Source organism: Odontomachus brunneus, unplaced genomic scaffold, assembly GCF_010583005.1.
Source record: "Odontomachus brunneus isolate Ranch 3 - 2012 unplaced genomic scaffold, Obru_v1 Obru_scaffold_036, whole genome shotgun sequence".
Classification (NCBI taxonomy): domain Eukaryota; kingdom Metazoa; phylum Arthropoda; class Insecta; order Hymenoptera; family Formicidae; genus Odontomachus; species Odontomachus brunneus.
The window spans coordinates 1631770-1648955 of record NW_022639486.1 but is presented as its reverse complement, the minus strand read 5'-3'; the positions used below and the strand labels follow the sequence as shown (position 1 = coordinate 1648955).

The window sequence follows — 17186 nt, the reverse complement described above, 5'->3', positions numbered from 1 at the left end:
TATATATATATATATATATATATATATATATATATATATATATATGGTTGCGTGCATGCACGACCGTATACACCGTGGCGAGCGAAATTTCGGTGAAACTTTAACGACTTTTTGCGCCCTGCAGCAGCCACTTTGCCGTAAGAGGCTCGTAAATAACAGTAGCACTGAAATCTCAAAACTTTCTCCTGCGACATTACACGTGCAGCTCATATTGAGTGCCGCTCGAAGATTTTCCTCGTTAAAGGACTGTATATTTTTGCGTCGACTCCAGAGTTTGCGCGAAAAGTTCGCGACGGAAGAAACGAGGATATGTCGATCGCCAATCTTACGCGCTTCTGGAAAAACTGATCTTTCATAAATCAACGGAGAGGAACAACTATTGCGAATGACATTTATCGAAGAAGTGAAATGTGTTTTTCAAAAAATTTTTCAACAAATTCTATGTGACACACCCACGTACGTTGGTTTCATTTTTATTACTAACAAAATAATTCCATTTTACCGAGTCTATGTTTTTATACCATCTGCATTTAACAAACTCAAAAGCAATCGTTATACAATTAGCACATTTGCACAACAGACACGTATGCGTTTATGGAACAATCTAATATATATATATATATATATATATATATATATATATATATATATATATATATATAACTGCTGCAAATACAAGCCGCCGTTAAAGTCAATGGCGTCACGGCTAATAATATTGATTCTTAACTACCGAAGTAAAACGAACATAAACGCACACGCGCGCTCGCAAACGGTGCTTCAGCGGAGATATTCAATTCCGCGTCATACGGCCTGCAGTAATTTGAATCGAATAGCGCGTCTATCCATCTCGACCTGGCTCTACCTCCGGTCGCGTCGTATGTCGAAGCACGCGCGTCCGTAATTACGGATTCGCGAAAGGCCGGACGGCAAGAAGCGCACCATCTGGCGTCGCACTGGGAAGAAAAAATGACCGGCAGGAAGCGAGTTCGGAAGTTCACCGTAAAGAACTCGAGGATCGGTCGGTCGTTTCGTTCGCATGCACTCTCGTAGCCGAAAAAAGCTACGGCCATAATGCGGATTTGATCCTGTGTAAATGGAGAACTTGCGCGCGGACACAGACTCGTCGACGACGACGGCGTAAATCGCATCGGCCGAGACTCACCCCCGTGAGCTCGTGAGAGCGCGAGTAGAGTAGAATAGAGTTTATTGAGCCTTGGGGCTGTAAACCCCTCAAATCTCGTCTACAATACGCGGAGTAAGCTTGGCGTGGAGATTGGAGTTAGAAATGAAAATAATTTATTTCGCTCACGCCTATATTCCGGCTCCCTCTCGCACCGAAAGTATTGACTTGATCAATAAGTTATATGCGGATTTTTATCTTAGCATTCGCATATTGAAGATATTAAGAGGATAATTCCATGCACAGTTGGTCGTCTGTATATATGCTTTGGTAACTGACATTTCAGAGCACATTTCGTGGTGTAAGTGATAGTGTTTAAAGAAATACAGTGTTGTCTTGGTAGAGACTTGAATATAAAGAATTAATGAGTTTTTCAGGTGCATTATGTTTTAACTTGTTTTTTGTTTTAAAAAATTGTTAGAGTTTGGCCGAGATGTTTTCACCACCGTATTCATCCGACATTATCCCCTCTGATTGTCATCTGTTTCGCTCATTACAGAACTCCTGACGGCATAAACTTTGCTTTTTTAGAAGATGTAAAAAGTCACTTGGAACGTTTCTTCGCCGGAAAGACGCAAAAGTTTTACGAGAGAGGAATTATATGAAAGATAGCAAAATATTGTCGAACGGAATGTATACAATTGATTAAAATTGTTTTTAACAAAAATAAAATGTATTTAAATTTTGTTTAAAAATCGCACCAACTTGTGGATCAACCAAATATTTCTCTTATGTAAACGATATACTTCCGGTGTAAGGGAGCCGCAGTCTAGGGCGAAATAAATTATTTTTATTTCTCACTCCAACTTACGCCGAGCTTACTCCGCGTATTGTAGACGAGTCTTTAAAGCTTTAGTAGTACAATTGCCGGATTCTAGATATACACAAAAGAAAAAAAGAACGCATAAGTTACGCGGTTTTAAACAAAAGTACCAGCAAGCGGCTTACAAGTTAATAAAAGGCTGAAATAAATTCGTAGATGTTCACAGCTGCAAACGGTGCTACACACTCTAAACTACAATAAAGGAACATCTAAATGAAACTATGGTACGATGGCAACCCGCAGCTGTGAAGAAGAAACACGAAAAAGAAAAATCTGTAATACGAAGAGCATTGGAGAGATAAATGACAAGATCACCTGACACATAAAGTACAATATAAAGTGTATAGTGGCAATATGTGTATGACAACTAGAAGGAATATTTTATCGAATGACAGTAACGTAAAAATTAAAAAATTAAAAAACCATCGCACAAAGCAGTAACATCCCGTTTCTAAAAGAGAGATAGAAAGAGGAAGGGAGATTTACGGGGTGCGATCGATTTATCGTCCGGCGGCCGGACGAGCGATTATCGACGTCTTAAATCTGTCGACGTGACCGGCTCGGCCGCGCCGGGGTTATCGGAAAACGATCTCGAATCTCTCGCGAGCACTAGACTTCCGCTTCGCGCCCTCCGCGGGGGTACTCTTCGGACGCGTGCTTTTTCCTCTCTTTTTTTTAACACTGTTGAAATTACGAAGGGCGTGTATGCGAAACAGCGAGCCCCGTTATAACCCTCTGTGTGAGATACCCGCGTCGGATCGAGTCGGGCACTCATGTATTACACACGGCGAATGACGCTGTCGAATGACAGCGACGAGCTACAAACGCCTTGCATCAATCGTCGAAATGGATCGCGATCGGGTCTTTGCAAACGCCCAAGACGCCGCGATCGAGCCGGACAAAAATTCATCGCGAACATCGCGCGTTACATTCCGGCCCGGGGAAGTCGATTAATTTCGAACGATTTTTCATCGTCCATTACACGCCGGCCATCAATTTGCGTGACCCACTTCGGATTTCGACGCGAGAGAACGACGAAGGATATCTCCTTCGAGCGGCCCGTGATCGCCCGGGGACATAATTAATCGTGCACACAATCGTGCAGTGTCTACGCGCGTCGTCGGCGTTTGAACTTGGAGGTTTACGGGAAGGAAGGATCGCGCGTTTACTCATCGAAATTTACCGCAAAGACTCACTAGTCGCATCTAAGCACGTTCAACATCCGCACGAGCGCACGCGAGGTTCCGATAAGACAATCAGCGCATTAATCGCGACGATCTCGTCCGCCAGAAATCACTCGGGTTGACCCGGAAGAGTCTCGCCTCAGCACCCCGAAGCGCTCCTTCGAATCGAATCGATGCGCGAAACGTTAATTAACGCGCTCAGTGTGAGCGAAGAGTTCGCTGGCAGATTTTAATTAGAAAAACCAACGTAGGGTCGTGTCGTATGAGAATCTTCTTCTCTGGTGAGAGATAGAGATACACATTTTTTTCAGGTCGCACGGGATACATCCATGGCGGAAAGATAACAGAAAGATAGAGTTATTGAGCGTCTTGTCACGAATTCTTTACAGAACAAACATTTTACCGTCGACGAGTCGCGCTCTGTTGAGCCCTCGAGAAACGTTAACGAGCTGCGATAAAGAAATGTAGAATGTAAGATTTTATTAAGAGGGTCATTAAACAGGAACGATATTTCTTGAATGGGCAAAACAGCCGGATCACCCGGATGACAATGCCGAGTGATAGTGCCGAGCGCTTCACGCTCGTTAAACGTCACTGTCTTGTTTAAATCCGCTTAATGATCGAATGGAAATAAAGCGAACGGTTTCCAGGCATACGCAGTCATCTTTCGAAACAGTCACGTTGGTATATTCACGATCAACAGCTTGGAAATTTATGATTTTATTATATATTCGCATGCAAAAATTCTGTAATACTTATAGATTTTTCTGGAATTGATTCTTTTTGAGAAAAGTCAAGCGAATATCTTCGAATGTCCTCTCTGGCCTGTACATGATTAATAGTGTGCAAGTTATATTGTTTTATACTTCATGTTAGTCGTACAACTAAATTCAAACGCCAAACAATTTCGATTTTATTTCAAGGACATATAAATGAAAATTACTAACAAAAAGAGGATTTAAGCTTGTATTAATAATCGTCACTTAAAACTTACCTCACGCGAAACATTCGGATTTTAATTCAGAGTTCGAAATTTTTCAGGTAAATCGTATGACAAATGTGATATTACATTTGTAATCGTTATCCCGCTGAAAAAACTTACATCTAATTCTAAATTCAAATTTAAAAGTCTTACTTGAAACAAGTTTCAAATAATAACTATTAATACAAACTTTTGAATTGTCACTTGAAACTTTTACATGAAATATTAAAAATTTTACTCCAAGCTGTGTGGATACACGACATTTTTATATCTGTGAAGTTCAACAGAACAATTCAACAGAAACTGAGCAGTTCAACAGAAAAACTCTCATCTAACTTTAAATTTAAGTATCTCACTTAAGACTCAAATTTTCAGTAATAGCTATTAATACAGGTCTCGTAAATTCTTATCAGTGTTAATTCGGGTAATCGAAATTCCGATTATCGAAATATGTAAGCGCGCTAAGTGAAGTCGCAGAGTGATTTTTTCACATTAGACATATCTATCAGAGTGGTTTGTCACGCGCAAGGAATATCACGTGAGACGATTGCGATTTCATGCGTTAACCGGAAAAAGAGAAAACCCATTGCTAGTATTGAACGAAGCTAGATTTTTAGCGGTGAGTGCAGTCGAGAGCTTGAAAGCTTCCACGAGACGAAACAATATTCTTGCTTGTGAGACGGGCCGTCGACAATTATAATAATGGCGAGCGCCGCGAAATCCGCACGACCACACGTCACGTGACGGTAAAACGCCACGCATGCACATTCGTGGTTTCCCTAAAACGCAAAATGGACATTTTTCACCGCAACGTGAAACGTATTGCGACTCGATAATGCAGTTTGCAGGCCTATTTTCGATATCACGATTGACGATAGGGAAATCGTTCATTCATTACCGACAAATACCAAATTAGTTTGTCAATAATTAAATTGTGAATTAAAGCAACCGCCATGCATCGATCGCTGTTTTCGAAACCGGTGAACTTCGCAATGTGGCCATCGAGAATAATAATCCACGAATTTATTACGGCGGCCATTAATCAGTGTCGCCGTTTAACAACACGATTCGCCGGATGAGAGTAACGATAGTGAAAAATATCTCTCGAGATGTAATCGTCGCTCTTCCAACTCGTCGTTCGCCAAGTGCAGCATGTGCGACAAAAAACGACGCCGAATCCTCGGGATTAATCGCGCTTAATTAGAGCGCCGGTGAAAAAAAAGGCACTTCCGCACATGTGTGCTCGATGCTCTTACACGCCCGCATCTCCGCGCACAAGAATCGCTCCATTTTTCCGCCCGTAGCCGTAAGTTTTGCAAGCGTAGAATCCCCGGTTTTTGCGCCCCGCCACAAATCTTACGACGGAAACAACGACGCGCCGAATGTCTCTATTTCATCCACGCGTGGCATTTATCTTCACGACTTTTTACAGCAATTCCCCGGCCGTAGTCGACTTTTCATGAAATTTTTTACTGCGTCTGTAATGTCGTCCGCATGCGCATAAAAACAGCCGTGTGTGCACTTAAATCTAATAAAATTACGAATTGCGTCATACAATCCTACACTTTCGCAACGAGGGAGTGCCGTGACACAGGAACAAATATAAATTCTCTCTTTATTAATAATCTTCATTTTTTTCTCATTTATTCATGCCCGCTGGGCGATAATATAATTAATTGCCGCTATCTCGTTCGTATTTACGTAACGTGTAATATCTATAGGGGAGGAGAGAAAGAGGGGATGAGAGAGCGAGAGAGTAACACACGCGATCGATTCGCTGATTCAAGATAACGTCGAATGAATGCGTCACTTTTTATATAGCTTGAATAGATCCAATTTGAGATCTCATATTCCGCGTGCCCGTGGCAGCTGTACGTGTTTTGCGGCGTGAATAAAGGTGCACGTGAATATGCATGCACATGACGTCTGTTCATCCGTCGCTCATTCGCGCTACAATATCGATTTCGTCAAACTCCATAAATAATATCCTATGGCCAAAATGCGCCGGGTTATAATATGCATTTATTACATCACAGCTTTCGGCTGTGTCCATTATCTCTGTACAAATGTAGATAATTAGAAATAATATCTATTAGCATAGATAAAGCATAATTTATTCATGGATTATCGTTAAATTAATTGCAAGTCGCATTTAATAATACGATATCTCGCTTTTTGGAAACTCGGCCTTGTCAAGCGCGGCCTCGACACTCGGTGGTCGAGCTAAGAACGTTTTGTTCGCGAGACCTTGCACGTGTGTTTCATTTGTAGTTGAGAGACGTCAAAAATGATCCGAAACTCGCGGAACGCGATTAAGACGCGTAAAATAATCCGCTTATTCATTGTGGAGTGATGAATCTCTTCCATAGCTCTAATAACCGAATTGTCACGCCTTCAATTTCGCGCTCGTGTTTGCATTCGCGTCCTTACGCATCGCCGACGGCAGTCTGCCCTCGCAACCGGAGTATGGATTATTCCGAATGAATCGGAGCTGTGCGCGAGTACTGCCTACTAATTACTCGCGTCGAAAGCCATTGCTCGGTCCAGATCCCGTAGTAAGATATACCTCGCGCTGCCCCGAACGTCAAACCCGCCGATCGAGATATCCGTCGGTATTATATCCGTTGCGAATACAGGGTGACCGATTTGATTTCGATATCTCGCCAACTATTTCACTGAATAATCAACGACGACCGTTTCCTTCGCGGCGCACAACGAGACGTATTCATCGTGAGTATCCGCTCGCGGGCACCCTCGCGAAAGTATCGCGCCACATGTATAAATCGCCCGGGTGAAATATCCGCAACTGATATCGAGTTTAACGCCAAAATCGCGGCGGAAGCTCAGTTACTGATGCGCCACATGCGAGCTGGCGCGCGCGGTGCGATTACTCAGTGGTTCAAACAAAAATGTTAGGCGAGACGACGGGGTTGCCGGTTAAGCCGACCACCCTGTATAAGTATGCGTATATACACGGCGTGTACATATGCGTGTAAACATATAGCAGCGGCCCGTACATATGCGCATATATATCGTCGGGGGAACAGGCGGATTTGGCATTTCCAATTCTGCTCGCATTGTCGAGTCGTAGAAGTGATTCAAAGCCACGGAGAACACGTTGCTATGTACGATCGCGATTCGCGGAATCCGCATTGTCGTGCATGCGCACGTGAGAGATCGCCGGTTTCCCCGGCACACGGAGGATAGATTTTTATAGGTTTACATGTCGCGTTACGCGAAGGTGTGACGGCTTGTGCGTGGATCTACATTCCTGCTTTTTATTTTGCGTTTTCTTTTTCCCCCTAGTCCTCGACTTCACCCGATGGAAAATGCATTCTCAAGTTCTTCGCCCTTTTGAGATTCACATTGCGTGCAACCACGATGCTTAACTTCGAGCATAATGACGCGTTTTGTAACGGGTAGGTTTATTTCCACTTGAATTCTTAATCGTTCGCTTACACGTCAAAGTCGATTCATCGTCGAAACACCCGCGTCACGCGATTCTTCCGTTTTCTAGTGGAACATGCAAGGTAAGAGTATCACAATGTGTCCGGCATTCATAACACTGGTACCTAACTTTGAACATTCTTATTGTTTTAGTTTCCAAATACTCATATATAATAATAATATTTAAACTTTTAATATAGTATATACGTAATATAATTCAATATATATGTGCACACATTCTATATTAAAAGTTGAAGTATTCGTATTTAAAGACTAAAATATCCAGAGTTAGGTATCAATTTTATTAGACTGTTGTCCCAGATATTGGTACTTTTACCTTAGCCTCAAACTCGCCTTCTGAGTTGCCACGAAACGAAAGTACGTTGTGTACCGATACCGATGAAGTATCTTTATTTGTACGAGATGTGGCGGTCAGATAATTAATAGTGTTTTATAGTTCAACCTACATCAGATTCGTAGTTTAAACAAGACTCATTAGACCGCCCTGCATGGACTGTCGTATATCACACGTGACACTTTTGCGTACAGGAGATAAGCTCCATGTCCTCGGTAAACCGCCAACAGACTACAGGACGCTGTGATTTCGGTGTAATTTATGAGTTTGTAATATGCGCGCGGGGCCGAGCAATTTCTTAAGATAAAATTATCGCGTGAAACAAAGCGAAGTTTTAAGCGATCGTTTGTCAAAACTCGCCATTTTCATCGCAAAGCCCTTGATACCTGTCGGACGTCCGTATCCATCTCTCAGTACGAAAGGGTTAAGGTAGACGATACGTCATCCTTTAAATTTTTGTGGGATTTTATGTGTGAGAGAGAGTAAGGAGAGAGGGAGAGAGAGATAATATTGGCTGTTTGTTTCATCCATTTAATCCCTAAGATAAATTATTCTGAATTTTTGTTCAGCTTAATTTTCTACCACGTATAACTCACATTCTTAGGTGGTTAACCACATAGAATGCTTAATAAATGCTTCTATCTATCTACCTAAGCTGAATGTCGATATCGTCGCGAGTGAGACAGTGCGTGGTCTTTAACTCAAACGACGGTGCTTCGTTGACCGTTTTTAATGGGAACTGTTTCGTAAGTTGCGCAAAGAAGACAGCCCGTAATCGAAATGTTGCGCACGACACGAAGCGCTTGAAGATTTTGCTGCGTGATTTTTTCGTGCATCATACACCCGTTATACTAATGAATCTAATCGCTCGTGCTCCGTATTATTTGGATCATCATAAAATACGCAGATATAGTATTATCTATGTGAAACTCGAATAAGCAGCTTTCGCAATAGTGCACGCTAGAATTGTTCAATTTCTGTACGCGATAATACGAGATCGTACATTATACATTTGGCTTAACAGATAACGTGGCTAACAAACTATCGCCGTTTATGTGCAGGGCGGGCCGCTTGAAAAACAACGTGCAGTTCGAAGGTTCATAAATGTTTCGCAGTTCGCCATAACGCCGGCGACTAGGTGAGTGAACGAGCAAGTGAGCGAGGGAGAGAGAGAACTAGCAGGTTTCAAGAGTCCATAAATGACTTTTACAACCTGGTCTATGTAGGTCGTAAGAGGTTGCGTGCGTGTGTCGGTCCATATGTTACTCGAATTGTAGGTTCGCGTGATACGACGGAACGATACACGATCGTTCCACCGTCCTACGACAAATAGGAGGAAATCGCCGGCGCGGTAAATAAGGAAATTTGCTTAATTAATTGAGTTCACTTTGGTGAGAGTCAGCCGCGCCACTGTGCTTTTAAACATTCTACGCAAAACCTCGTCGTCGCACATGCGAACTCCGAAGGTGTATATTCCGTGTGTCTCCGCGCGGAGATCTACCCGACCGTTACGTCATGACAGGTTAAACGGTCGACGGACACAAAGGAACGTTGGTAAAACTCATTGGACAGGGCCACGTAAATACTCGCTCAACTAAATCGTACGTGACAATTACAATTTTGTCACTTGGCGTGCGTAATTGCACGAATTCTCCGGCTGCGACGATGTTCCTCGCCAAAAACTTTCGCAAAGCGAATTTACCGGCTAGAAAAAGGGCGAGAGCGCGAAGTATGTGACAGATGGGGCTTGACGTTCTCTCCCGGAGGGAACGGAATTATGTAGAATTTCATTCTGGCGTCCCAAAAGCGTAAATCCACTTTAATTTTAAACTGCGACGACTACGGGCGTATCGCCGCGTATCCCGCTACCACCGCATCTGCAATCTATGCAGCAGCCGGTTAATCCCCCAAGAATTAAGCTCTTTACAATTGTCGCGTTTCATTAGCAATTTCTTTTTCACGGGTCTCATTAGCAAAATTGATATTACGCGAGTCATTCCACTCTGTTCCGCGTTATTTTCCAATGACACATTTTTTACCAATTCGACGTTAATGGTTTTTCGACAATATATACACACAAATATATATATATAATATAATATCTTATGTTAAAAGAACACTTACTCAAACTTGACGTTTTCTTTTATTTGCACAAGTCTTGACAAATACTGTCAATTAATAATCGCACAGTACAAACGTAAAGTACAAACGTATTATTCATTTGATATAATATTTTAAATACCGGAAAAGACGCGACACGCGGGGTCAAAGGCGTAATTTAAATATTACGTTAAGCGATAAGCTTCCTTCGATATTTTCGTCACCTCGTTGTATCGCACGGCCAACTGCCGCTATTCTCTTATTTTGTTCTTGATAATATAATTATCTTCGCGCAACTGCGATGGAAACGCAAGGACGAGCGCGACGCGTTCTCTTCGGATCGGATATAGAGTCCGCTCTCTGCACCTGGCTATTACTATGCAGATTTTTAGTTACCTCGAGACAGTTCGATTAAGCGCTTGCGAGTCGATATAGAGCATTTATCGCGTTCGCTCGTCGCTATAAAGGCGAGAAGAGAACGACGGAGTGAAATTTAATCTTATTTTCTTTTTTGTTTTTTTCTGCATCTCGTCTCTCCCGATCTCTCGCAGATTAAAGTAAATGAAGAAAGTATCGATCCCCGGAGAATTAGTTCGGGAAAGGTGGCTCTAATCCTCAAGTTGCGAAACTATGGCCGCTAGTCGATAGAGATAGTAGTCGATAGAGATAGTAGTCGATAGAGATGTACGCGCCGGTATGGGGCGCGCAATTTTGACGGGTTATAAACCGCTTTTACGGCTTCGTTTATGTTACGGGAGCGCGAAGATGCGCGTCGCTACGGCACTCTCGTGAAGTATCACTCGTGCTCGTAATTCTTCTATAAACTGCTGGCTTTATGTATAAACCAACGGGATGCAATAATTGCAGAGCGAGAAAATTACACGCACCAACTGCGACCAGTCAATAATCGCGCGTAATGTGGGGAAATTTTCAAAGGCGACACGTGTCCTAAGATCTATCACTAGGTTGGTTCGAGTTACTATTCACACTTTTACACTTAATGTCCGTTGCACATTAGTGCACCCCATACAATACAAATTTTTCAAAATACGTTCTGAAGAAGACGCTTTTAGAACGGAGGGACGTCATCAGAATATTTTTAGAACGTCCTTTGAAGGTGTGAACTGTCTGAAAATAAGTAATATCCAATAAGTTTATTCGCATTAATTGAACTTTTTACACTTTCACACTTAGTGCACATTAATTCTTTAGAGGTTCTAAAAATGGCGTCATGTTTTCTGTTACGAATGTAAATGTAATTCTGATACACTTTTTACATTTGATCCCAAGCAAGAGTGAAAAATGTATCAGAATTGCATTTACACTCGTAACACGAACGGAAAACATGACGCCATTTTTAGAATCTCTAAAGAATTAATGGGCACTAAGTGTAAAAGTGTAAAAAGTTCAATTAATGCGAATAAACTTATTGGATATTACCTATTTTCAGACAGTTCACACCTTCAAAGGACGTCCTAAAAATATTCTGGTGACGTCCCTCCGTCCTAAAAGCATCTTCTTCAGAACGTATTTTGAAAAATTTGTATTGTATGGGGTGCACTAATTGGGATGCACTAATTCACTAATTGTGAAGATTCACACCTTCAAAGGACGTCCTAAGAATATTCTGATGATGTCTCTCCGTCCTGAAAACGTCTTCAGAATATATTTTAGAAAATTTGTGTTGTTTCCCATGCACTAATGTGCACCGGGCGTTAGGTGTAAAAGTATGAAAAGTACAAGCAACTCGAACAAATCTACTGATAATTTTCGAATTTAAATTTCTAAAACACGAAAAACAGAAACGGAAACAGTGTCCTCGGGGAAATATCTCGATAGAGACTGCCCGTTGTTCCGACATCGTTATATCTCATGTTGTGATTAATTAAATTACGACTAAGAAATAAAAATTACTATGGATGCTATATTTTTTGTGCTTTATTTTACTGTTTTTTTTTTATTAGCTCTATAAAAGCTCGAGCGAAAAAATATCCGATAAATTTTTTGTAACAATTGTACACGCAGTAGAGACGAGTTGTCCTATTATTTTTAAAGTATACGTGTAATTTTTCTTCCGTACTTTCATCCGTCACTATCAGACGAAAGGAAGACAGAGAAATGAAAGTCTCCCGGCTAACCCGATATATAACCCAGCTACCGTCAACGGAGTTTTATTTCGGATAGAAATTCAGTTGTCGCGTCGGAAAAATCTAGCCTGACTTCGACCAACATTTATACGACACGGATAGAAAAAAGCGCATAACTTCATGACATATTATCTTACTTTAACGCGCGCTATAAGTGATAGATTACTCATAATTTTTCAAGTCACCGACGCTCATTCTTATTCATTTTGTGAATCCCGTTTTCCATTTGCCGGTTTAAATCACATCGACGTTCACTTTTGCTGCATTGCAGTGAATTTCGGCTTTTCGTATCATCACGAATCAACTTTGTACTGCGCGAAATGCGTCCTGGTTAAATTTGGAATCGAATTAAAATGCAGAGGAGCGTGTAGTAACCTCGGGAACAGATGTACCGAGGGATTAATCGATTTTCCAACTACAAAAAAAATATCGAATTGTGTTTAGATTGATGGGACAAACAAACGGCGATAAAACTGTTGTCAACTCTCTCCCAATATTTCATGGGAGCGACGTACTCGCCAGTTGACCGGATTAACTGTTGGATAGAAAACTTCTGAATTCCCCGGATAAATTGTCGGGTAGTCGAGAACAGTTAAACTCGCGTAATATCAGTGAAACCCAACTTTTCACGATAGTTGCAGCACCAGCCGTTAATTTTTAAACACTTGCGGGAAATTGTCGGTGCAGCAAGCGTAGAGAGAAAAAAAAGGATCTCGCGCGAGCCATTTCTTCGCACACATCAAATGTTTATCTAATAATCGCCTAAACAAAAAGGAGAAAACGAAAAAGATTGGCTCCCGCATGACGCGAAAATATTTAACATAACGGATATTGAGTCGCGCGAGTTTTCTCATTCAAAGTAATTAGTTAATTCATGAATGTTGGCGGACTAGCGGCTGATACCGCACATAAAATATCGCAGGTAAAAACACGAGATGGCCCATTAATCATTCTGCATTACAGCGCGCATTATCATAAGTAATCAAGATGAATGCATAACTCGAATTTGCATTTTTCGCGGTCACGTCGTGACGACGATGTTTACTCTAAGCGCAAAGTACACTCCTAATTCTCGACGAATGCGCGGAAAACCGGCATCCTTACGGACGAAGAAGACCGGGACGCGAACGAGCAAGGGCTCTTTTTGCGCCGGCTACGAGCCGGCTGTCGGATGCGAACGTTAACCAGATTCGCCTTTATGGCGCCATTGCGGCGCAGGTAACATCGCGCAAAATAGTGACTGGTTTTCTTCACTCCCGCACGGTTATCCGGCAAACATCCTGGCATTGTCTGCCAGGAATAAGTAGCGAAACGTAGCGCGAAAATCGGGTTAATAGCCGCCTAAATGGCCGTGCTTGATTATGGCTGTGACGCGCGTGCTATCGATCCTTCACGGTGCGATGCTTCAGCGTACATGAGAACGCGAGATTGCGGGTTACGTCGCCTGCACGAGATAAAATAATGCCAATGATGCCTACCGCGATCGATCTCGAACGCAATAACAACTTCGGCCCTAATTTACCTAGCTTCCCATGGGCTTCGGGAAACCTTACGTGTGAGCGAAGAGAGCGAAAAATCGACCTCTACGCGTCCATCTTATCCATATTCTACATTCTCTCCGCACATCTTTTGTACACGAGAAAACGACCGAGTCCGCACCGAGTTCACTGCAACTGCGAACTGCATTTTTCCTAATAACAATGCATCGGAAACGGTCCTCGTGGCGGGAAACAATCAAGCGTTGCCGCGTGCGCGTTGGTGGAAAAAACAAACTACTATCGCGCCAAGGGAACTCGGTGTTCAATCGGAGACATATACACTATCGATTATATTATTATAGCCACTTTTTGCCACGCGGTATTGAAATCTAATTGACCCGTTAAACAATTAAACAATGCGCTGCCGACGTACACGTTTTCGCATATTTCCCAAGCACTTTGCGCACGAGATCAGCCGTAAAAAGCGCATACTGTTACGCGCAAAGGCAAAGCGCACTTATGCCTACTCGTTACATACTTTGGTGGAATTATTAGTTTCAGGGATACAAAGGGAAAATCGGAATAATACTTCACGCGAATCACATAGCACAAAGACGCCTCTCGCGCAAAGTGCTCGACATGTGTTTACCAGATATTTGGTCATTGCACAAGTGGGAGTTCATAGTATTTGTATTTGATAGCGGGCGCAGCGTGGACGATATTGAGTTTTACAAGAACAAACAGACTGCAGGCAAAGTCAAACAATCGCATTCGCCGAGCGAATGTGTAATTTCAGAGAAGCGCAACTGCAAGTGCAATTTCGGGGTTAGAGTCAAGAATATTCCCGCATGAAAGTCCCGTCAGCGGCGCAAGTAAAACAATAGATCGACATTCCGGCCGCGACGTTGCGGCACTTTAGACAATTCTTCGAACTGAGTGACAGAGTTTCTTCAATTTCACCAAATAAATAACAACTACATGACAATATTATATCGAGTCGTAATTTATGACTGAAAATGTATATTCGTACTGTATTTGCGCGGAATAGACCACTCCTTAACACCTTGACTGTCGTAAAAGTCGATCGACCTCATACTGCCGCATTTTATTAATTTATGCATGAGCAATTGCATATAATAAATAAGTACGCAGCGAATAAGGAGCCAAAGAGACAACTCGAGTTAAAATTTTGATTCTACACGAATCCTATAAATATCGCACAACTTGAAAAATCAATAGAAAATCTTCAGATATAATACTGTGTGGCATTATTCTATCACTACTATATTCACTGTTATTGTTCTATCTTGATGCTGCAAATGTTTACTTACTGCTTGGTTTTGCAAATTACGATAAAATTTTAAGTTCTTAAAAGAGCTGAGAAAGGAGTTGTAAAGACAAAGACGGTAGTTCAACATCAACAAGAACTTAATATTAGCAAGACTTTAAATATGGATTCGGTACAACAACAAAACTAAACTAAAAGAAGTGATAAAAGTGTTGATCAAGTTAAAAGTCGCGTCTAACGGAGCATTACTACAGAAAAAAATATTAGTATTTGCAATTTGTAGTTGTAAATTATTTATAATCTTTGATTGAGAATATAATTAATTGCAGATTTATATTTAAGGGCTGTTATTCGGTATTTCGTTTGCATCGATATCTCTCGCATGAAATAAATATGAACTGATAATCAGAGATTCACCAAGTTATGATTATTGATTAAATGAGAACTATTTTTTTTAAATGCCAATCTTAGAGTAGATTTTAAATTTCGACTCGAGCATCTCTTTATTCGCGCCAAGCTCCTAAAATGTCCCGTACAATAAATGATTTAACACACCTGGAAATACATGATGTATCGCCAGCCGTCTCGACATCCTACGTCCTCCGTCTTAACACGAACCAACATCCTACTGCTGTCTGCTCCGTGGTTCACTCACACTCGCGCAAGTACGATTCAATCGAAGAAGCGCGTGTTAATTAACACGATGCCGACGAGAATTTGGTGAGAACTCGACGAGAAACCGACGAGAACCCGACGAGGATTAAATGTCTCAAAAACCATCGCAAAATATTCTAATTTCACCCGACGAGAATTAAAGAAATCGCACGAATACTTCGCGTCGAAATATGTGCGTGGCGCTGGTCGGCTCGAGACGTAATGACTCGATCACGAAGCGTACGTGACGCGCGAACGAGTACCAAAACAATGAACAAAAACAAACTAGTCGTTCCCCCTCAACAACTGCCGCCGTCCGTTACGTTCGCGTACAGTCACAGCAATCATTCTCGCAATATTTTGAATTATTTCGAAGCGGCTAAATTATTTGTTTTTCGAAACACGCAAAATGCTCACGTACATATCGAAAGCGTCGCTCGTGGCATTCAAGGATTACCATCAGTTAACATGCGATTATCAATTACCGCCGCGTTTCTGATTGATTAGTATTTTCATGTGCATTGAGCGCCAGACGATCACAAGCTGACTTTGGGACGGATTACAGGTCGCAGAATGTAACGGTGAACAACTTCCCCTCTCTTTTTCAGTTCTTTTAAGTCTATAAATTCTATACTACTCTTCTAGTCTACTCTTCGAAATTTCTAACGCCAATTTAATCTATTAAACTTCCGTAGAAGTAATAAGTATTATTTAATTACTTAAGTAATTAAATATTATTTAATACTTGTTTGTAATGCAATAATCTCTATTGCTATATTTACTGCTGTGTATTGAAATTAAACATTAAAACAGATTAAATATAGCTGGATTATTAAAATAATAATATATTAAATAATTCATAAATAAGTGCTTCTTTATGCCTTAACGAAACTGTGATAAAATGATTATTTTTTTGCAGCATCAGAAAACGATAGTCTGCATGTTTTGATGATTTTTCGTTAAATCTTCATGTTTTCAACGAAATCCGCAGAGTTAAAATCAAAGTTTTCATTCGAGAAGCTAATAAATACATACTGCGAGTTGCATCTATTTATCGTATGTTTGGTTATTATTCAAAAATTCGGATTTCAAGCGCTTTGGTTGAGCTTTGAAATAATCAGTGGAAGTCAGCGCTGTAGCCAACGCATTGATAACTAACTGCGATATTGATTGGATACGTCATTTGACGATGTTTCGCCTCGACACACTTGATCCTTGGATATAACCCACTATTACCTCGACGTATTTCAGAATATTGCCTCTCCACGTCTATTGCGCGACGTACTCTTTCCAATCTTTTAAAACAATATCAGACAGTTCGGTGGTCGCGCGAGGAAACGAATGAGAAGAGAGTCGGAATAGATTCTGTCAAAATAGAAAGTTCGATCCTTTGTACGCCATCCGGCCACGGTCGAGCCCTCGCTTTTTAACCCTTTAACTGTGTCATTTCCACCGATCGATGGCGCGGCATAGTGTCCAACTGGTATTTTTGTTTCTGCTCTCTCTCTCTCTCTCTCTCTCTCTCTCTCTCTCTCTCTCTCTCTCTCT

At 41.5% G+C, this 17186-nt stretch overlaps 1 protein-coding gene across 7 annotated transcripts in view; it reads right to left on the bottom strand.

The window, feature by feature from the left end:
- The window catches only part of LOC116843894 (neuronal acetylcholine receptor subunit alpha-7-like), a 225540-nt gene that overhangs the window by 117043 nt on the left and 91311 nt on the right, over nt 1–17186 (bottom strand). The window contains exon 1 of one of the 7 annotated variants that reach the window (XM_032814784.1): nt 15540–17116. The exons of the other annotated variants lie outside the window; for them this stretch is intronic. Coding sequence (XP_032670675.1) covers nt 15540–15608 — 69 coding nt within the window. The 5' untranslated portion in view covers nt 15609–17116. Of the gene's footprint in view, nt 1–15539; nt 17117–17186 lie in introns of those variants that run through there. 7 annotated transcript variants of the gene reach the window in all.